This window comes from Oryctolagus cuniculus, chromosome 2 (assembly GCF_051225735.1).
Source record: "Oryctolagus cuniculus isolate XC-2025 breed Fujian yellow rabbit chromosome 2, ASM5122573v1, whole genome shotgun sequence".
NCBI classification, from domain to species: Eukaryota; Metazoa; Chordata; class Mammalia; order Lagomorpha; family Leporidae; genus Oryctolagus; species Oryctolagus cuniculus.
The window spans coordinates 67094460-67116896 of record NC_142868.1 but is presented as its reverse complement, the minus strand read 5'-3'; the positions used below and the strand labels follow the sequence as shown (position 1 = coordinate 67116896).

Genomic DNA, 22437 nt, shown 5'->3' with positions numbered 1-22437 from the left:
CATATAGCACATTTAATGATTGTATTGTTTACACAATACCAACAAGACTTGTGATTAGCTGTTTTCTACTTTCATTGAGGTCAAAATAAAGCAGTACTAAACCGAAGCACAAAATAATGTTCACAGATGTTAGAAAACATCATTCAGTGAAAGGCTGGGAGAGTACTAGTTGTGGAAGATCTGCCTCTGTAGTCCTACCCAAAAAGGGCAAAAGCAGACATTTGCTGCAGCAATTCACATGGAGACAGATGGCCAGCCTGGCTTTTGTACCACCTCCCTCCCTGGACAACCCATTGATCCATTAGCCCATGAGTGGGTTAACCAGGCTAAGAAGGCAGAGCCCCCATGACAGGTCACCTCCCAAAGTCCCTCCTCCAGATTCCGCGGGGACTAGTGCTGAAGCCACAGTAAGGCTCTCAGTCCCTCTGCCTCTCTTGTTAGGAAGCCCTTTTTCACCCTCCCCTTCCTCTCTTGCTCTGATGGAAGTGTGAGGTGTTGAGAGCAGGCGTAACTTTCTCTTGCCTCCCTTAGCACCATTAGAAAGTAGAAGATCTCCATTAAGTAAACTCTTTGAACAAATACTTGAAATGTTAAACAAAACTCCTCTTGCAAGGAGGCTGATAATGAGCTGGGGTTCGGGGAGTTTATGGTGAAAGGACACGCGTGCAGTTACCATCCTAGCCACGTTTTTAAGAGGACAGTCTGGTAGAATTAAGTGCATTTACTTTCTGTACTATCATCAGTGCCCTGCATTCACAAAACTCTCTTCGTCTTGCAAAACAGAAAGTCTGTGCTCCTAACCAGCAACTCCGCATTCTCCCCTTGCCTTGGCCCCTGGTGACCACCGCCTGCTTTCTGGAGCCCTGAATTTGACTGCTCTAGGTACCTCGCATAAGTGGGACCTTATCTGTCGTTTTGTGACTGGCTTATTTCAGTTAGCACAGTCTCCTCAAGGTTCATCCGTGTCGTAGCACGTGCTAGAATTTCCTTCCTTCTTAACACCAAGTGATATTGCACTGTGTTTATAGCCACACGTTGTTTAGCCATTCCCTCCCTGGGAGACACCCGAGTTGTTCCTGCCTTCCGGCTACTGTGAATAATGTTGCGTGTGCACACTGTGCACGTCTCTGAGTCCTTGCTTTCTTTTCTGCATAGACCTAGAAGCGGAGTTGCTGTCTCACGTGGGAATCCTAGGTGTAATTTTGTTGAGGAACTGCCATACAGTTTTCCATAGTGACTATGCCATTTTACATTTCCACCAGCAGTGTGCGAGGCTTCCCACCTCTCCACGTCCACACTAGCACTTCTTGCTCTCTGGGGTGTTTTTAGGTGGTGGTGTATTGGTAATAGCCACCCAATGTGAGGCACTATCTCATTGTGGTTTTGCTTTCTTTCCACTTTCTCATAATTAGTGATGTTGAGCATTTTCTCATGTGCTTGTTGGCCACTTGTATTTCTTTGGAGAAATGCCTATCCAAATCTTTTGCCCATTGTAAAAATTGGGTTCTTTGGGTTTTTGTGTTCTTGAGCTATGGAAGTTCTTTCATAGTCTTGGATTTGAATCCCTAAAAACTGCTTTTAATTTTTTAAAATGTATTTATTTATTTGAAAGGCAGAGTGATATATATAAATACAGAGAGACCTTCTATCCGCTGGTTCGCTTACCAAATGGCTGCACCAGCCTGGACTGGGCCAGGAACCAGGAACTGCATCCAGGTTTCCCATATAGGTGGCAGTGGCCCAAGCACTCAAGCCATCTGCTGCTGCCTTCCCAGGTGCGTTAGAGCAGGGAACTGGATCAGAAGCTGAGCAGCTGGGACTCAAATCCATTCTCAGATGAGATGCTGGCATGGCAAGTGGCCGCTTACCCTGCTACACAAAGCAAAGCTCATGATTCTGAACTCTACTGGTACACTGTCTGGGGTCAGTGCTGCTCTCACCAGCACTGCCCACCCGCACCTCAAATGCCAGTCAATGACTGTCTCAAACCTGTTCTCCAACCAGAGCAGAAAATAGATAGAACTGACTACAAGATGTCTGTATGCCTGACTGTGAAGCAGCACCCTCTTCTACCCAGTTCCCAGGGAATTAAGCTTCTATCCCCAACACCCAGGAGAGCTGGTTTCCTGGTGGAGTCTGGGCTGGGAGTCCCAGGTAGGGAAGGCAGGTCCAGCAGTGACCCCCCTACTGCCCCCAGAGCTCAGCTTGTGCCCACCCCAGGCCCAGCTGGGACACACCCTCGTTTACCTCATCTCAGAAAAGCAATTTAGGGGCCAGCGCTGTGGCGCAGTGAGTTAAGGCCCCGGCCTGCACTGCCAGCATGCCATGCGGTCACCAGTTCAAGTCCTGGCTGCTCCTCTTCCGATCCAGCTCTCTGCTATGGCCTGGGAAAGCAGTGGAAGATGGCCCAAGTCCTTGGGCCCCTGCACCCACACGGAAGACCCGGAAGAAGCTCCTGGCTCCTGGCTCCTGGCTTCAGATCAGCTCAGCTCTGGCTGTTGAGGTCATTTGCGGAGTGAGCCAGCCCATGGAAGAACTCTCTCTCTGGACCTACCTCTCTCTCTAACTCTGTCTTTCAAATAAATAATTATTTAAAAAAATTTATTTTCAACAAAATATTTCTCCCATTCTCTATTTTAGATTACTTGGGATAATAACTAACATGTATAAAGTTGTCACATGCCAGACATGTTTTTAAGATTTTTAAATTTATTTTAATTTGTATTTGAATGAGACAGATGAGATCGTCTGTCCACCGATTCACCCCCCAATGCCTGCACAGCCAGACTGCAGCCGGGAGCCTGGAACTTTACCTGGGTCTCCCATGCAGCTGGCAGTTCCCAAATACTTGAACCACCTCCTGCAGCCTCCCAGGGTGCAAAATAGCAGGAAGCAGAGCTGGGACCCGAACCCAAGTGGGATGTGGGTGTTCCGAGCAGCACCCTAAACTACTTTTTCACCAAATGCCCACCCCTTGCCAGACACATTTATATGGGTTAATAGTTTATATTTACACACTTTGGGGCCATGTGCTGCACTTACCCCCAGTTTCTAGATGAGGAAATCAAAGCACACAATTACTTCGATCCTCATCTGGGCCCAGATGAATTTGAGCTTAGCAGTCTGCCCCCAGAGACTGGACTCAGCCTGGTGCTGTGGAGCGTGGCTCCTTCCGCTCTCCCCAGGGCAGTGAATTCCCGACAAATGCATTGCTTGGGGCTGGCAGTTCTAAGTTGTAGTTCAAAAGGCTTTGATCCCTATCTCTTTAAAAAAAAATTACTTATTTGAAAGAACCCTAGAGAGATCATCCACCCTCTAGATCCCTCTCCAGATGGCCGCAATGGTCAGGCTTGAGCCAAGCCAAAACCAGCAGCTGGGAGCTTTATCTGGGTCTTCCACATAGGTTTCAGGGACCCAAACACTTGGGCCATCGTCCGCTGCTTTGCCAAGCCACTAACAGGGAGCTGCATCAGAAGTGGAGCAGCTATAGGATGCTAGCATTGCAGGCAGTGGCTTAACCCACCGTGCTACAACCTCGGCTCCCATTGAAGGATTTTGAGTCAAGGAACAGCTTTCCCTGAGTTTCCCTTTTTGAAGACACCTCCTGGCTGCTCTGCAAAGAGTCAAAGCGTGGAGACCAGGTAAGGACAGCCTAGTGCATGATGACAGCTTGAACTGGGCTGGTGGCTGGAGATACAGGTGGAGAGGATTTGAAAGCTGTTTGCAAGTCGATGGGGGTGGTGCACCTGGAGCTGAGAGAGGCAAGCACTGAGAGGTAGGGAAGGCTGGGGACAGAGGGAAGCAGTGGCCACTCACATCACTGGGCACACGCAGGAGGGAGGACGGAGGCCAGAGTCCTCGGGAAGAAGGAGAGAGCTCTTCTCTGCCGTGCCAGAACCGGACCAGTGCACGGTAACTGGAGAAAGGCGTCAGACTCCGAGGTTTGTCTTGCACATGGTGGAGGCTTTTAAGTGGGGCGATACTGGAGCATAGTGTTACTGACAATGACCCAGCAGAGAGAGAAAGTGACGGTTTTAGGAAAAAAACGAAGGCTGCACTCTGGAGAGGGTGCCAGGCTCCCCCCGTGGCTAAGCAGAAACTGGTAGTCCGTAAGATGCTCCTTGTTGCACAAGGGAGAGATGGAAAATGCAGATTAGATGTGGGTGGATCTGAGGTAGCCAGGGTGGAAAGATCAGGGCAGTTCTGTCTGAATAGTTCTAGTTTGTTCTGTTCTGTATTAGATGAGAAACGTGAAGGCTCAGAGATCCGTTAACTTGCCTGAGGTCACGTGCACTGGAAGGGGCTGAGCTGGATCTTCTGATTCCAGGCCTTTCCTCACCTGGGTCACCTTCTCTGCTGTTCCTTCCCCTCCGCAGTGTGGTGCCCGTGAATAATAATCTGTGCAACCCGAGTGCGATGAACCTCTCCGCTGTGGGCTTCACTGTTTGCACTTGTTGGTGCTGCCACAGACGGCAGTGAACGCCACAGGCCCTGAAATGTTCTTTCTCTGTTTCCATCCATAACCCCAGCTGCTGTTTCCTTTCACGGCACCATAATCTGAAGAGAAACCTGCTATGCTCTCCGCAGTTGCTGGGGCAGAGCAGGTGGATGGAGGGTGGAAGGTTCTAGCGGCATCTTCGCCGGTGAGGGCTGTGTCAGGCCCAGGGTCTCCCTCCCATTCACCAGCCTCGGGAGCCCTATTCATTTATCCTGGGAAGTGGCTGCAGGAGTGCAATGTGGCTGAAGTGTGGCTGGGGAGGTTTCCTAAGGTTCCCAGCACTGGAACAATTCTTTCATTTTTTTTTCTTAATTATTTGAGAGGCAGAGAGAGCTCCTATCTACTGGTGCATCACAGGCACCGCCTTGGGATGGAAAGATTGGCCATGGCTTCCGTAGACTATGACTTGGCATTCCCCCTGGGGAGTTCCCCATGAGCTGGATCCTGCCCTGGCTGTGGCTTCCCCTGTCTGCTCTTCTCCGTGGCCAGCTTCCTGCCCCCACTTTTCTGTTGTCCTAGGATGAGCTTTGCAGATCCCCTCCTCCCAGGGCACTCTCATGACCTGGGCAGCACTGTGTTGACCTGGCAGCACTCTGTGTGACTTGGGCAGCACTGTGTGTGACATGGGCAGCACTGTGTCTGACCTGGGAAGCACTCTTTGTGACCTGGGTACCACTGTGTGTGCCCTGGGCAGCACTGTGTGACCTTGCAGTGGAGGGAAATGCTGGTTCATGGGAGGCCTCCCACAGGTTGTGAGTGCTGGCTGAGTTTTGCAGGCTACCTAGACATGACCCAGAAAAGGAAAGGAAGTGCTGTGTTTAACTTCTGAGAGGTAGAAATGAGCCTCATGCGTTTAGGGAACGGGATAAGCAAAGCGCAGAGCTTTCAGTGAGACAGGAGCTCCAAGGAGAGACAGGAAGTCAGTCATGGAGAGCCTATGTCTCCCGTAATTAAGTCTCTGGCCTACACCTTAGGCCACAGCCATTCCCTTCCATTAAATGCCGATGCTGTTTTTAACACAGCCATGCATAAGGGAGCCTAAGGCAGCTGACTTTCCTCTCACCTGTATTAGCTGGACACTGTTGTCTGCTCTAGAGTTGTTTCAAAATAATAAAGTGCAGGGACACAGTTTGTGTGCCTGAGTCTGGTGTTTCGATGGGTGCTGACTAGCAAACTGGGGCACAGATACAGGGACACGGCTCTCAGCTAGAGCTGGCTGCGTTTTTAGGAAAAAAGTATAAAGTCCAATGCCTAGGTACAGAGATAGTACAATAGCAAGAGAGAGAAGTTCAACACAGCGTGTTACAGTATCTAGTAACTCTTTATTTCCACCCAAGACTGTCTGTCCCGCTGGGACTCACTGCCACCCGTGTCTGATGCTGCGCCTGCCTTTCCCCTCGGAGACGGAGGCGTGGACCACGTTCTGCTTACGTCACCAAAGTCTTCCTCGCTACCCGCCAAGCGCCGTGCCTCTGACTCTATCAGACCTTATCAATGTTTCAGGACTGGAAAACCGCGATATTTGCATCTGCAAAACAATGCATGACTTTAGGACTGTAACAGGCTTTAAAGCAGAACATACATGCTCTTTCTGCTTCTCCCAATGTTTTTCTGATTAAGATTTTATAATTTTACTCCCATTCATGTTTTCACAGAAACCTGCACTCTGTGCCTGAGTGTCTCTCTTTTAGAATTTACTTATTTTTAAAATGTTTATTTATTTATTTGAAAGGCAGAGTTGGGGGGGGAGAAAGAGAGAGAGACAGACATAGAGAGAGAGAGAGAGAGACCTTCCATCTGTGGGTTTACTCCCCAGATGGCTGCAATGGGCAGAGCTGGGCTGTCCTGAAGCCAAGAATCAGGAGCTTTTTCTGGGTCTCCCATGAGGGTGCAGGGGCCCAAGCACTTGGTCTGTCTTCAGGCTCATTAGCAGGGAATTGGATTGGAAGTAGAACAGCTGGGACTTGAACCAGAATCCATATAGGATGCCGGGGCTGCAGACGGCAAATTTACCTGCTACACCACAGTGCTGGCCTCCGTGATTCCATTTTCTTTACTGATTAAAAATCACTTGAGGGGGTAAGCATCTGGTGTGGTGGTTAAGAAGCCACTTAGGATACCCTGAACCCACATCTGGGTGTTGGGATTCACATTGTAGCTCTGCTCCTGATTCTAGCTTCCTGGAATGCGCAGCTTGGGAGGCAGCAGGTAATGGCTCAAGTGACCGTGTCCCAGAACCCACATGGGAGATTTGGATGGAGTTCTGAGCTCCTGAGCCTGGGCCTGCCCTGGCTATTGCAGATACTTGGAGAGTGATCCACCCAAGCTTAACTCCACCATGCACAGACTTTTGGGGAACCCCCGTGTCCCCATGCACTCACACAGTCCTAGCGGAGAAGCAGGTAAATAGTTCCAGGCGTGCAGGTGCGTGCTGCGGGGACACATGATGGCACATGAGCATGCGGGGCTGCGTCCCAAGGGCTGGGAACAGAACCCACACAGCCCAAGGTTAGAGGCAGCCCCAGGTGTCTGAGGGGTGGGGCAGCCTGCCCACAGGCCAGGGGGTCCAGGGAGCAGTCTGCAGAGGCAGCTTTAGGTCAGTTCCAGAGGCACATTTTATGTCAGCTCACAGAGTGCACACACAACAGCTAACTTACATTACCCAGAATGCTCTCAATCAGCCAGTGTAAGGAACAGTAAGACAACAGAGAGAATGAGAACAAAAGAAAGACAACTTAATTACTTGTGGGCTGAAAAAGATCCAGACACTGAGGATCTCACGGGATCTGAGGGTGCCATGGTCAACCTGCATTAGAACTGGGGTCCAGATCTCCAGGACAGGACCAGCCCCATTCATTCATTCCTTCTCTCTCTCTGCCCGCCCCCAGCCCCTTCTCTCACATCTCTGTCCCTTGGACTCCAACTCAGACACAGGCTCCCTTCCCAGGAGAGAGGGCTCCCACCATCCTGGCATTCACAGCCCCCACTGGAAGCCCTCCGGATGGAGAACTCTTCCTGGTACCTCTGTCTCCGGCCCGGCAGAGCCCTGGCATGGACGCTACCTGCATTATGAGCTCATCCAGCTCAGGCACTGTGACCAGGGGTGGCCACCCAGGGGGCTGTGCCTGTGTCCCCTGCCCTTCCTGGCCACGGGTGAGGGTGATGTTTTGGGTCTCGTTGCCCCACTAAAGAGGCATTGTGTAGACACTTTCTCTGTTGATGAGTAACCTGGCTGTCACTGGTTCTGCATGTCCACCCCATTAGCACATGGTCCCCAGCAGCCTTTAGCTGAGTACAAGGGCTCTCATCAGCTTGATAAAACACATCAACACACGTGCAGATTATTTATCACCACACCCAGTGAACCAAGTTTGACAAAAGTCTGTGACACCTCTCTGAGGACAAGCAAAACTCCTTTACTTCACTGATATCAGATTTGGAGGGAGAAAGAAAGCTTGGTTCTGGGGACTGGTGTATGGCACAGCGGGCTAAGACACTGCTTATGATGCCAGCATCCCATACTTGAAGTGCCTGTTCAAGCCCTGGCTCCAAGCCAGCTCCCTACTAACACACCTGAGAAACCAGCGGCATATGATCCAAGTACCTGGGCACCTGCAACCCCTGTGGTAGACCTGGGTGGAGTTCTAGGCTTTTTAAAAAGGTTTATTTTTTGATTATTTTATTTTATTTTTTGACAGGCAGAGTGGACAGTGAGAGAGACAGAGAGAAAGGTCTTCCTTTGCCATTGGTTCACCCTCCAATGGCCGCCGTGGCCGGCGTGCTGCGGCTGGCACCCTGCGTTGATCAGATGGCAGGAGCTAGGTACTTATCCTGGTCTCCCAGGGTGCAGGGCCCAAGGATTTGGGCCATCCTCCACTGCACTCCCTGGCCACAGCAGAGAGCTGGCCTGGAAGTGGGGCAACTGGGACAGAATCTGGCGCCCCTACCGGGACTAGAACCTGGTGTGCCAGTGCCGAAGGCAGAGGATTAGCCTAGTGAGCCGCGGCGCTGGCAAAAAAGATTTATTTTTTTGAAAGGTAGAGTTACAGAGAGAGAGGGAGGAATACAGACAGACAAACAGACAAGACATGCACACACACACACAGACACACAGAGTAGAAGGGGAGAGGGAGAGAGAGAGAGACAGACATACAAAGAGAGAGGTCTTACATCTGCTGGTTCACTTCTCAAATAGCCACAATGGCAAGGGAAGTGCCAGGTGGAAGCAGGAACCAGGAGCTTTCTGGGTCTACACTGTGGGAGAAGCAGCCTAAGCATCTGGGTCATCTTTCGCAGCTTTCCCAGGCACATTAGCAGGGAGCTGGATTGGAAGTGGAGCAGCTGAGACTCAAGCCAGCACCCATATGGGATGCCAGTACTGCACCGCTGGCTGAACCCATTACACCACAGTGCCAGCCCCGTAGGCTCCTGGCTTTAAACTGACCCTCCCTAGCTATTGCGGCCATGTACGAAGTGAACCAGAGGATGGAAGATCAATCCCTCTCTGTACACGGATCTCTCAAATAAATAAATCTTAGAAGAAACTGTTATGCCCAGATCACTGAATCCCCAAAAATCACCAGAGACTTGATCTCACCGAAATGCAAAAGCAAGGTTTACTCTGGAAGTAGAAGCTGCGGCAGGGACCTCATCTAACCAACCGACGCAGTGGAGGTCAGAGGAAGGCCCTGAGCTTTGTTCAGGAGCGTTTTTAAAGGACAAAGCTGCAGTGTTACATCAGCAAGGGTTTGGGGTACAGGGCTACAGTAGATTGAACGGTGCCATTCCTGGTAGCTCTTGGTTGGACGAGGCTGATCCTGATTGGCTTGGGCCCAGGGCATTTCCTTATTTGGTAACTGTTGAATGTTTGCTTTTACAGGAACTTGGGCCTGCTCCAGAAAATGGAGGCTGCTTTTTAAAATGGAGGCGCCTTGGCTCTTCAGAATTTAGGCGCCAGTGCTGTGGCATAGCAGGTAAAGCTGCCACCTGTGACACTGGCAACCCATATCAGGAGGCTGGTTTGAGTCCCGGCTGCTCTGATTCTGATCCAGCTCCCCGCTAATGTGCCTGGGAAGGCAGAGGAAGATGGCCAACTACTTGGGGCATTGCCAACTGAGGGGAGACCTGGATGGAGTTTGGGTGCCTGTCTTCAGACTGGCCTAGTCTAAGCCATGGTAGCCATTTGTGGGGGGGGGGGGCAGGGCAGGTGAACCAGTGAATGAAAGTTCTCTCTCTCCCCCTCTTTCCTCTCTCTCTCTGTCTCCACCCGTGTGTGTTTATTGTCTCCCTGTATCTGTAACTCCACCTTTCAAATAAATAGTTTTAAAAATAAAAACAGTCTAATAAGACATTTTCTTAGCAGTTTCCTTTGGGATTTACACTGAATTGAATTCTTGGGGCAGTGCCCACAGAGATTCCGCCTCCTCATTTTAGTCCAGCGTGGACAAGATAGGACTTTCCGCAGCATGTTCAGGCTACTGCTGAGCAGAGCTGGGGGACACAGAGTCCTCAGGGCCATCACTTACCTTGGGGGAGATGAATTTTCTAAAACCACATGGGTCTGCAAGGCTCCCACCAGCACTGGGGAGGAGTGATGAGAAGGAGAGCTGTGGTGTGTCTCTCGTCCTTGCCGACGCTGTTTTGCAGTCCGGATGGGAACTCTGTTTTTCCTCGAACTGGGTTACTTGAAGGGACTTGGAAAACCTCATGGAAAATGGAAATAAAGGATGAGCTTATTTGTTGCAGTTTTTGAAATTCACGCATAGGAGAGGGGATACAAAACATTCACGGGCAAAGTATGTTAAGGACAAACTATGCACAGGTTTTCAAAAGTTTTTGCACCTAAATAAATTTTGAATTCTATATCTGGTGATGTTTTGGTAGTATCCTGAGTTTCATCTTTATTTGATCTGCCTTCAAAAACTCCAACCTTATTACAAAGATGAGTTTTTACCTGTGCTTAATGGAAAACAGTCCCCAACGTCTTCATAATTTAATTTTTTTGACTTTTGTAGCAAAACTGTAGTGAGAATTCCTGGGGTGCTGGTTCTTTCCTCTCAGCCCTGAGGAGGTGACCAGCACTGCAGGAAATCATGGAGAAATCGCATTGTGCAGTGTCCCTGGACATCCTGGAGGAGGGGGTCATCTCCCCAGGGAGGGGTTCCTCTCCCAAGAGGGTGTGGGCAGTCGGTGCAGAGGGACCATCATGTGTTCCTGGGGCCCATGGCTGTGCTGGGCCCTGGGGGCTCCTCAAGAACTGCAGGAGACACAGATCCACTTGCTATGTGGGGGCAAGGGTTACCGGGCTCACTTCCTACCTGAGATGAGTGTGGGGAGCAACTCGGACTAGACTAAGTTACTGGAATTAAGACTTATTCTATGCATCTGCTCTCCCACAATATGGCGCTGGGAGAGAAGAAAACAGCTTCTACACAGCTGCCTCCAGTTCAGCCAATAAACTGTAGGACTTGCTCCTGATTGGAGGAGAGCAGCGTACTCGGCGTGTGGGTAGCAGAGTTGGGATTGGTGGAAGAGGACTATAAAGGAGGAGAGAGACGGCATGCACCAGGAACATCTAAGGGGAACATCTAAGGGGAACACCTGTGCAGCCCCCGAGAGAGCCGGCCGGCGGTGTGCCGCTCCCCCGCGGAAGTGGGGAATGTGGCAGGGGGAACCGCCCTTCCACGGAGGTGGAAGGGACGGTAGCCACCCCGGGAAGAACCAGCAGCAAACCCGGGGAGGGCCGAGCAGACGAAAGAACAGCGCAGGGTCCTGTGTCGTTCCTCCACGAAGACGGGGAGCGACATAATGGTGCCGTGACTCGGATATGAAGCCTAGGCAGGGTTTAGTGTCGTTCCCCCATGAAGACGGGGAGCGACAGATGAGTTTGTCGCTTCCTTGGGAGAAACACTGCTCCTGAGGGCTCAGCACGAAGCTGTCCCAAGGAGACAGATGTGAGGCTGTGATGCGGCCATCGTCCCGTCCTAGTTCTGGGCAGTGCAGGACCTGAGGAGTTGAAGCAGGGAGTTTCTCCTTTTTTCCTAAGTTGCATTCTATGTGTGTGAGAGTGAAGAGGGGAAAGAGAGAGTGCTAGTGAGAGAGAGAGAGAGAGAGAGAGAGGGAGGGATGGAGGGAGCTAGGGAGAGGGAGCTAGGGAGCTCCTCCATCCTCTGATACAGCCCATAAATGACCTCCAGGCCTTGGCCAGGCTGAAGCCAGGAGCCAGGAGTTTTGGTGGTTGTTGTTACAGGAGCCCAAAAACCCCAAGTGCCTGGCAGTGCCTCGATTCCTCCCTACCGGGTGGAGGACAGTCTCAGAGGATGTAGCTTTCTCGGCTGCCTCTGATTGGGCCTTCCATGTTTGGACTGCACAGACCCCACTACCTTCTGGGCTTCCAGGGTTTCTGCCAAGAAATCTGACGATGACTTAGGGGGAAAGGGTGACAGAGCCACCTTCCTCTCAGCTCTGGAGGTGCGAACAGTGTACCTGGCGGTGTCTTGGGCAGCAGAACACTTGTTGAGTTTACCAAAGCCAGAGATGTTGTTCCATCATTCTGAGACCCATCACTCAGAGAGTAAAGACAAAGGAGGGGCTATACTAAGTGGAGACACTAGGAGGTCTTCAAAAGATGCAACGTATCATCATATTTAAACTAGTAATGAGAAGGCCACCCAAGCAATCTATAGGTTGGAGTTTCTCAAAAATTAAGTATCAAGCCCTATCACCAACCTAGGCCAAAAACTCTTTGGGTATCGTTTTAATTTTATTGGAAGATTATCGAGAAAAACCACTGTGGATGAACTACAGCTCCCATTGGTCAATTTCTTGCTCTGACTTCATAAGTCACCACTGTTATGAAAGTCATATTACACAGTCCCTGGCTGGGCTGTGACTGGTCCATTTCTTGCTCTGCTCTCACAAGGCGCCATTATGTGAGGTGAACCCCCAAAAAGTATATATAGCTGCTACGGGGGCCTAGATTTTTGTCCGCCTTACCCAGAGAGCACTCTTTTGTGATCTGTGTAACTAGGACCCATCTAACCAGCCTTTGCGCTCATTGGTGTTGCTTGTGCTTTTTCTTGGTTGTTTGTTTCTGGGTCTATTTGGTTTTTGCTTTTTTCCATTTTGTTTAGTTTGTTGTTTTCCTCCTCGTTGTTGTTTTGCCCATTTGGTCTTTTTTTGCAGTTTTCTTTATTTTTGCTTCCCCCACTCTAGTCAGCTAGCACGCTCAGAAGTATCAGCGTTCGAGGATTTAGTGGCTTTTCCTCTTTGTTTTTTCTGCATTATTGAGATAGGCTTGCGGCTTCGCCACTAGAGTAGTGAGAGTAGCTGGTGCTGTGTCTTAGTCAGCTGGGTAGTCAGTCCCCCGTGGTCCCTTTGTGTTGTAGGCAGTGCAGTGAGGATCGGTGATTAGCTAGTGTGCGTCGAGTGATTTAGGGAGTCGAGAGAGCGTAGTTAGGTGACCGGCATCATGGAAGACCCCTTGGACTTCCATCCTGCTCTGGATGGGATCCGTTTTGTGGACGTGATCGGCCGGGGCGGCTTTGGCCTGGTGAAGCTGGCCCGGCACCTGGCGTCGGGCAAGTACGTGGCAGTGAAGATCCTCCTGCGAGACTGCTCTCCCAGCAGCCCGCTGTCCGCGCAGGGGGAGGCAGCCATCCTGAGGAGCCTGCGGCACGACAACATCGTGCGGCTGCTGGAGGAGCGGCACACGAGGACGCACCGGTTCCTGGTCATGGAGCTGGCGACCAAGGGCTCGCTCCAGAGCTACGTGTTTGAGCAGGGCGGCCTGGCCGAGGCCGAGGCCAGGACCCTGTTCGGCCAGGCGCTGGCCGCCGTGAGCTACTGCCATGCCCAGCGCGTGGTGCACCGGGACCTCAAGCTGGGCAACCTGCTGCTGGACGAGCACATGACCATCAAGCTGGCGGACTTCGGCCTGAGCCTGCGGCTGGAGCAGGGCACACTGGTAAGGGGCTTCTGGGGGACCCCCGAGTACTGCGCACCAGAGGTTTTCCTCGGGGAGGCCTATGACGCTTTTAAGGCTGATGTGTGGAGCCTGGGAGTGGTGCTGTTTGCCATGCTGGCGGCCACGCTGCCCTTCCGCGGCAAGGACACGGAGGAGCTGCAGGACACGGTGCTGTGTGCCTGCTATGTGCTGCCGCGTGCCGTCAGCCCGGCCCTTCGGGAGCTACTGGCTTGGCTGCTCACTGTCCACGCCTCGGGGAGGCCCAGTGCAGAGGATGCCAGGGCACACTGGTGGTTCGATTCCAGCCGAGAAGCCACCCAGGAGGAGAAGGAGGCCGCTGTCACCCTGCTGCAGCCCCTGGGCATTCCCCGCGACTCAGAGGCCAAGGAGTACCTGGCGGGCCTCGGCCTGCTGCCAGGCACGGGGACTGAGGGGACGCCAGGCCCTTAGCCCCAGGGCCCTGCATCCCTGCCCGAGTCCTCACAGGGCGGGGAGCGCCACCCCACAGAGAAGGACCGCTTGTCTGTGGTATCAGTGTCCTCTGAAAGCATGTCTGTCAATATTTCCTCCGCACAAAGCGACTCCTCCGAGGCCTCCAGAGAGTCTTGCCCTCTCCCCTGCCTCGGGGCCTCCAGGAGCTGAGCCCAAGGCCCCTGAGGTGACCCCACTCTTGACTATCTCCTACCAGGCCAGCCACAGCAGGAGAGGAGCCCTGCTCCCAGCACCACCCCCAACTCCTCCCAGGCCTCCAGTGAGTCTGGCCCTCCCCCCTGCCTCGGGGCCTCCAGGAGCTGAGCCCAAGGCCCCCGAGGTGACCCCACTCTTGACTCTCTCCACCAGGCCAGCCACAGCAGGAGAGGAGCCCTGCTCCCAGCGCCGCCCCCAACTCCTCCCAGGCCTCCAGTGAGTCTTGCCCTCTCCCCACATCCCCTGCCACTTCGGGGCCTCCAGGAGCTGAGCCCAAGGCCCCCAAGGTGACCCCACACTTGACTCTCTCCTACCAGGCCAGCCACAGCAGGAGAGGAGCCCTGCTCCCAGCGCCGCCCCCAACTCCTCCCAGGCCTCCAGTGAGTCTTACCCTCCCCCCTGCCTCGGGGCCTCCAGGAGCTGAGCCCAAGGCCCCCAAGGTGACCCCACACTTGACTCTCTCCTACCAGGCCAGCCACAGCAAGAGTGGAGCCCTGTTCCCAGCGCCGCCCCTGAGCCAGCCTCCGAAGCGTCGCCCTCCAGCCCCAGTGCCGGGAGCCACGTGGACCTTGCAGAGCCAGAAGCCGCCGCCGCCACAGCCCGTGAGCCCAAGGATGCTGACACCACAGACACCAAGGCCAGCGCCCAGGGCAAGAGGCAGGGCCGTCGCGGGGTCGGCAGGAGGATCCTCCGGTTCCTGCTGAGGGCGTGCTGCATCCTGCCATCCCAAGTGAGCAGCCCTGGCAGCTGCTGCAGAGTGGTCCCCAAGTAGCCTCGCCCCGCCCCCGTCTCCAGGAGCTATCCGCTGAGCTGACTGAACTTTTCTTGAGCATTTGCACATGCTTCTCATGAATAAAATTCACCATGTGTGCATGGCTTTGGTCCCGTGTGATGTTTGGTCCCTGTGTGCACCCTGGGCAGGTGATGGAGGTGACGGGTGGGTGGCTCTCACAGAAAGACAAACGCTGGGCCATCTCCCCTGTGTGGGGATCACAGAAGGGCTGACATCATAGAAGTAGAGCATAGAGTGACGGATCCCTGAGCCTGGGCCAGGGGAGGAGGGAGGGAGAGTCACAGCTTCCATAGTGGCACAGGCACACGGGGGTTGGGGTCTGATGAAGAGTTGATGAACCAGGAGAAGAAGAAAACGGATCCAAAGCGCTGATGCCTCCCGGACCCTGGGGGGAAGCTGAGCTTGATGCCCTAGCCTGCCCAGGGCTTTCCGGTGACAAGCCTATGAACTCCTTTTCATTCTGAAACCTGCTTGGGGGGAGCTTGTCTTATTTCCATCCAGCATGCTGAAACTCTTCCTGTCTTCATAGCTGGGAAGTTTCATTTCTCAGGCCTGCAAGCACAGAAGTTTCATTATCCCCCCTTGCCTGGAATTTGGAGCTTCCAACCCAGTCCCCTCCAAGAACCCTGTTTCTTCCTGTTGGTGGGGAAATTACCTGCAGTCCCTAAGGGTCATTACCCTTTCATGGCTGCTGCCCAGGAGCCTGCACAAGCGCATCATGGAAGAGGAAATGGGAATGAGCTGTAAATGAAGAGATGACACCTTAAGGGACAGGAAAATCAAAATGCAATGGGGGGGAGGGGCAGCAGTATGGTGTAGCTGGTAAAGCCCCCACCTGTGATGTTAACATCTCATTTGGGTGCCAGTTCCAGACCCGGCTGCTCCACTTCCTACCCAGCTCTCTGCTAATGTTCCTGAGAATGCAGTGGACGACGGCTCAAGTGCACCCACTGGGGAGACCCAGAAGAAGATCCAGGCTTCTTCAAAGAGACATGCATGCACACATGCACAAGAATGTTCAGGACTACCTTGTTGATGATACCAAGACTGAAAACAACTGATGTATGTGTACACAAGAAGTAAAGATTAACTGTGGTATAGTTACTAAATGCATTTTAGAAGGCAATGAAAATTAATGAACTTCAGCTACATATGGATGTGGATACAATGTGAGTAAATCTAAAAATCATAGCTCTGGGGGCTGGCACCATGGCTCACTTGGTTAATCCTCTGCCTTGCAGTACCAGCATCCCATATGGGCACCAGGTTCTAGTGCTGGTTGCTCCTCTTCCAGTCCAGCACTCTGCTGTGGCCCGGGAGTGCAGTGGAGGATGGCCCAAGTGCTTGGGCCCCTGCACCAGTGTGGGAGACCAGGAGGAAGCACCTGGCTCCTGGCTTTGGATCGGCTCAGTGCGCCGGCCATAGCGGCCATTTTGGGGGTGAACCAACGGAAGGAAAACCTTTGTCTCTCTCTCTCTCACTGTCTAATTGCCTGTCAATAAAATGAAATAAAAAATATAAAAAGCATAGCTCCACGTAAGAAATAGAACTCCCAATACCTACAAAAGTCATTTAGATACATACGATAATTGGTACATTATCCAGGGTTGTATCGGTAGAACAGCATAGGAGTGATCAACATAAACTCCTAAGAGTGTCTGTTCTTCAGAGGACTAATAGACCAGCATCCCAGTTATGTACGCTAACTCGGTGGTGGTTGTAGGCACGCTCACCCTACTCTTTACATTATATATGTTTTACACTTGTGTATGCATGTCACATGTTGCATTTTGTAGTGAAAATATTCATACAAAATGTAGCATTTTAACCATTTAAAATTACTTATTTCGTTCATTTGAAAGGGAGGGAGAGAAAGACAGAGATAGCTCTCTCATTCACTTGCTCACCCCCAAATGCCCACAACAGCCAGGGCTGAGCCAGGCAAAGAAGCTAGAGCAGGGAATTCAATCTGGGTCTCCCTGTGGGTGGCAGAGACCAAAGTACTGAAACCATCACCACTGCCTCCCAGAGTGCACAGTACAAGGCAGCTGGGGAACGGCAGGCACTGTGCTGTCAGTTACCCGCTGCTCGCAACACTGGTATCCCATATGGGTGCTGTTTTGAGTCCCCATGGGAGACCCAGAAGGAGTTCTGGGCTCCCAGCTTCTCCTGGGACAGCCCCGGCCTTTGCAGCCATTTGGAGAGTGAGCCAGCAGATGGAAGACCTGTGTGTGTGTGTGTGTGTGTGTCCCTCTCACTCTCTCAAATAAATGAGTTTTCTTTGAACAAGGAAGCTCGTGTTAGGAGCTGCATTACCAGGAAGCTGGAATCAGCCAGGTGGGAACAGAACCCAAGCACACCAAAATGAGATCCAGGCCTCCTAAGCGGGCATCTTAAACCTCTTTGCCAAAAGCTCATGGCTAAATGTTTTTTAATTGAACAGTTCTATGGCACTAAGCAGAGTCATGTGGCTGCTCAGCCATCCAGTTTTCATCTCCAGGATCTTTTCATTACCAATTTTGTGAAGCTTTTGCATTATTTTTCTTCTAAGGAGTTTTTTTTTTTTTTTTAAGATTTATTTATTTATTTGAAAGAGTTACAGAGAGGAGAGGCAGAGAGAGAGAGAGAGAGAGAGAGAGGGAGAGAGAGAGAAAGTGAGATCCTCCACCTGCTGGTTTACTCCCCAATTGGCTGCAAGGGCCCGAGGTGCGCTGATCTCAAGTCAGGCACTTCTTCCGGGTCTCCCACACGGGTGCAGGGGCACAAGGACTTAGACCATCTCCTACTGCTTTCCCAGGCCAGAGCAGAGGGCTGGATCGGAGTTGGAGCAGCCGGGACAGGAACCAGTGTCCATATGGGATGCCAGCACTGCAGATGATGACCTTACCTGCTATGCCACAGCAGGGTCCTCCTTTCTGAGAGTTTTGTGGTTTGAGCTCTTCCACTTAGATCTTTGATCCATTTTGAGTTCATTTTATATTTACATTCTCATAGATTTATATTTTTACATTCATCTTATTTATATGCGAATTCATCTTTTTGTATAACGCCTTTTTAAACAGAAAGAAAAGAATCGCAGACTATTGGCTCCGGTAGGAACCCGCCCCATTACAGAGATCTGGGGAGGGAAGCAGGAGCACACAGGGCTCAGGCAGCTGCTTCTAACGCCCCCGGGGCCTCGTGGCTCAATCCGCTTTCACAGCTCAACTGAAGCTACAGTTGGGGCCTCGGGTTGGGATCCGCCCCTTCCTGCTGCGCGCCCGCCCACGTCTCAGCACTAGCCCCGCCCCCGTCGGAGCCTTGAGAAACAGGCCCCGGTCTAGGGTGGGAGGGAAAACCCGGAAAAGTGGGATTCCTTCTGGTGGCCCGTCAGCGGCAGCTTGAAGGCCTGGCCTCCAGCTCCGTTGCAGTTGTTGATCCGGACCACGTTTTCACTTACGCCCAAGGCCGGAAGGGAGCCGCGGGCCCTGGGCGGGGGACCCAGGCCGAGGGGAGGCGGGGCGCGTGCTCGGCCCGGATTGGCCATTCTAAATGGCGCGGGGCTTGGCGGGAGTTTCGTGGGCGCCGCGGGAGCAGAGAGCAGCCAGATGGCTCCGCCGGGCCGGGTGCGGTCCCGGAGGCCTGCAGGGTGAGAGCTGCGGGTCCCGCTCCGACTGACGCGGTTTGAGCCTTTGGGGCTGCGCTGGTGGAGCTTCCTTGTCGAAGTGACAGCTCGCCCAGGGCCTCGGTTTGCATCTCTCAGTGCGGATTTCCTAGGAGGAGTCAGGGCGTGACGCCTGGCCTGGCGGGTGGGAGAGACTTTGGGGTTCCTGTGGCTGAGGGTCGCGGGCGCTTGGTGCCTGCTGTTCCCCAGACGTGACGGGCTGCAGCCCTGCGGGTCGTGTCTGCCTTCGTACCCCAAAGCGCAGACTGTAACGCTGGCCCTCACCCCTGCCCGGGGACCGAGCTGCCGCTTCGGGAGTGTTCCAGGGCGGGGAGCAACTTTTCTCAAAAGGGGCATGCATTGGAAAGTACGTCGTATTCGTCGTTCACAGATTGGTGAGTGGACGCCCGGGCTCTCTAGCGTTGTCTACAGGGCATCCAGGCGCCGAAAGGTTTTTAAAAACCTGTTGGAGATGGAGACTTAGGGCATGTGTTGAGCCCTTCCCTCAAAAATGCACAGGAAAACACGGTTGTCTCAAGCGTCCTTCTTGAACGAAGCCTCACCTGGACTCCAGCTTAAGGCGTATTTTTTGATTTGAGCACACGCAAGAGACAGCTGGAAGTAATTTAGGTTAAGACGCGTACTGATGTGGTTTCTGCTTCCTGCTAACGTTACTTGACTGTGTGGCCATTGCTGGATTTTTGTGGGAGGCCATGGATTTGAACTGAACGTCAAGCCGGTCACTGGGCTTAGGTGGCTGGGGGAAAGCTCTGTAGCAGTTAACTAACTGGGCTGTATGCAATGAACTGGATAAGGTGTTACCAATTGGTTGATTGGGTAGGCTGCAGCCAATTAAGTTAATGATGTGTGATCGCTCAGGTTGCTGGTGGTTCTCAGAACTTGCTTATATTTCTGGGGCTGCTCCATTCCCTAATTCTTTCTGGTTTTGCTTTGCCCAAATAAACTCGTCTAAATTTAATTGAACTAAAACTTCCCTGTTACCATCATTGCTAAGTCATTTAGCTTTCCTGAACCTCTGAATTATAACCAGAATCATAAAATTGCCATTGAGCAAATACTTGTTGTACCATTTTAGGTTTGGAGACTCAGAAAAAGCGTGGGAACTTGAGAACTGTGAACTCTCCACCCAACCCTTGACTTACTGAGCCAGAAACTGGGGGTGGCGCCAGGTGTGAGACCACTGCTCTAAACAGTGTTCCAGCTTTCTTTCTTTTTTTTTTTTTAACTGTGATTCACACAATGATGTTTTGCATCGCAGTTAGTACGCAGGTGCGCATGAAACAAATCAGAAAGTTTATGAAAATATCCTATCCAGTGCAATCTTACATTTTATGTTCCCTTGATTTTCCCTTTTAAGAAAATGCTAGGGTGAAAATCCTAAAGGGTGTTGGAGAGCTGATGAGATTTGGACATGGACTGTAGGTTGGATAATCACTTTGCAAATGTGAAATATCTAGATTTTGGAAATCCGCTATGACTGTGCACGTGCATGCCCTCTCAGGGAAGCCATATGAAGTACTTCAGTTAGGAGTGCTTACCTTGCACAGGCAGAGGAAGCAAAAGAGACGGTGAAGGCAACTGATGAACCTGGGTACAGGGGAGACAGTTTGAAATCATGTCAAATAAAGTACCTGAAGAATATTGGTTCAGACACACTAATCTGATACTGCCCTCCACAAAGGAGTCTTTGAAAACTGCAAGGTGTATTTTAAAGCCAGGAACTAGTACTGGATTCTACTAAAGTATCTCTAATACCCCATGCAGTGCCTCAGCTGTGGAGGGTGCTCAGTGCTTGTTCACTGACTGCTGATGTTAATATAGGTTTTTCTTGCCACTGGTGTTTTCAGTTGTTAGTCTAGTCACTGTTGTTGCATTTGCTTCCTTTTCACTTCTAGAAGATCCGCACCTTAATCTGTTTTACGGTGTGCCCAAGGTCACTGGAGAGTGTTATGGGGTGGGAAGAAGGTAGGCTGTGGATTTGAACCGATGGGGTTTTCCTGCAGGCTCCTCTCCTGCCTGGCTGCCTGTTGCTCTGTGCCCGTGCAGAGCTGTCACACGGCCCCCCTCTACTTCATAGGATTGTTAAGCTGTGTGATCCCGGGCCAGGCGCAGATGGAATGGGTGTGAGGAGTCTCATCCATGTTGGTATCCATCCCCTTGGCTCAGCTCTGCGGAGAGTCAGTCTTCCCTGACAGATCCGGGTGCAGGGGCCAGCGTGACAGCAGGATTAGAAGTTTTCCATGATCTTGAGGGACCGAGGTGGTCACTTTATATGTATTGGTGATATAATTTGACTCGTATGTTTACAGGGTCTGGGTTCTGCTTCTTCGTCATAACTTTAGTTCCATTGCATGCGCGCTATTAGTACAGCTACTGAGCAGTGTAATTTGGGAAGACAATACTTGGAGAGAGTCAGGTTATGGTATTTTCCCTGGTTGCTTTAAATATTTCCTAACTTTTATTTTTTCCTGTTTCAGTGCAGTATGTTCAAAGAACACTTTAAGAAGAACACATCCTATGAAAGAAGTAAGTTCTCTTTTTAGCTTTTAATGTGATTTTTCTCACAGTTGACTATAAAAGTAAGCTTTGGTGAGGACCTTAGAGTTTTCTGTATTTCACGTGATAAGCTCTGTTTTAGGGTAGTAAAAAAAAAAAGTTTATTCCTTTTCTTACTTTTTCCACTGTTAGAAAAGAACCTTTGTTAACATTTTAGAAACATTTTTTTCCAAGCCTAGATTTGTTTCATCTAGATAATTAGCACTGTGTAAAAATTGTACAGCTTTCTGAATTTTGCCACTCCTCCCAGCCATTTCTCCGTGTTACTGACAATGGCTTGTGATTTCATGAGGTTCCATGTTGTCTACGTTACAGTTTTATTTTTCTTCAGGAGAGTTTTAGAATACCTGTATGTAATGGCAGGTACATTTCTTTAATGCTCTTGATAGCTAATTCCAAATTATTTTCCAACGGCCTGTCGCGTGGCATTGGAATTTCACATGAAGTCCAGGAGGTCGGGCAGTTGCGAGTGCGTTTGTTCTCTGTTCTGCCTCTGGCATCCTCCGGAACCCCAGCCTCCGGAGCCTTACCCGTATATTGAACTGTACACAGGCTCTCCTTCAGCCAGGACTGTCAGCCCCTGTGCTCCCAGAGCTGTGCACGTCCAGGTGGCAGGCATGTTTCTGGGGAGACAGCCCACCGTTCTCTTTAGGGATCTAGGCAAGCTATGGCCTGGGGGGCAAAACCAGCCTACTACCTCTTTATACACAAGCCTGGGAACGAAGGATGATTTTTAAATAGCCAAAATAAACTAAAAAGGATATGTTGTGTGCCATGAAGATGATGTGAAATGCAGAGGTCTGCATCTCTGAGTAGATTGTGTGGGAAGCCGGCCCTGCGCATTCCTGGCTGCGCTGTCCCTGCGGGCTTTCCCTCTGCAGTGGAAACCTTGTGACCTGCAAAGCCTGAAATGCTCTCTGGTGCTTTGTAGAAAAGGTTTGCCAGGCCGGCCTTAGAATTCCAGAGGCCTCTGTCTCCTGGAGAACAGCAGAGTGGCTAGCTTCTCTAGGCGGCAGCAGGAGCAAGAGTGTCCTTGTTAAGTCCAGCAGCTTGCTGCTGGTGTGCGTTAGCACCAGTTCAGTGACTTTGGTTTTCTTCACTTCCAGAAAGCTGGTCAGAAGCACAAGCCTGCTGATGTGTTTGAGTTTCCTGATAATTCCGAAATCTCAAGCAGTGGCAGTGAAAGTAAGAAAGACGATGAGCCTTACGAGACTTTTGGTTAGTATTTAAATCTTTTTTTTTCTTTTTTTTTAGTTATTTACTTGAAAGAGTTA

General features: G+C 51.4%; 2 protein-coding genes across 20 annotated transcripts in view; one reads left to right on the top strand and one right to left on the bottom strand.

Moving 5' to 3' along the window:
- Positions 1 to 5800: 5800 nt before the first annotated feature.
- LOC127485527 (anoctamin-5) overlaps positions 5801 to 22437 on the bottom strand; it is an 85647-nt gene continuing 69010 nt past the window's right edge. For 6 of the 8 annotated variants that reach the window (XR_016228956.1, XR_016228966.1, XM_089325574.1 and 3 more), the window contains 2 exons: positions 10024 to 10201; positions 5801 to 6026 (listed from right to left, as the gene is read on the bottom strand). Coding sequence is in view for 5 of the 8 variants with exons in the window: in XM_089325574.1 (XP_089181700.1) it covers positions 10043 to 10201 (159 nt within the window). In the remaining 3 variants the exon portion in view is untranslated. Of the gene's footprint in view, positions 6027 to 10023; positions 10202 to 19346; positions 20195 to 22437 lie in introns of those variants that run through there. The other 2 variants (XR_016228958.1, XM_089325575.1) reach the window with 1 other exon arrangement.
- The window catches only part of LOC149127787 (centromere protein U-like), a 133193-nt gene continuing 129114 nt past the window's right edge, over positions 18359 to 22437 (top strand). For 7 of the 12 annotated variants that reach the window (XR_016228950.1, XR_016228949.1, XR_016228951.1 and 4 more), the window contains exons 1-3: positions 18359 to 18571; positions 21090 to 21133; positions 22270 to 22381. Coding sequence is in view for 9 of the 12 variants with exons in the window: in XM_089325569.1 (XP_089181695.1) it covers positions 18475 to 18571; positions 21090 to 21133; positions 22270 to 22381 (253 nt within the window). In the remaining 3 variants the exon portion in view is untranslated. Of the gene's footprint in view, positions 18572 to 21084; positions 21134 to 22269; positions 22382 to 22437 lie in introns of all 12 variants that reach the window. The other 5 variants (XM_089325567.1, XM_089325565.1, XM_089325566.1 and 2 more) reach the window with 3 other exon arrangements.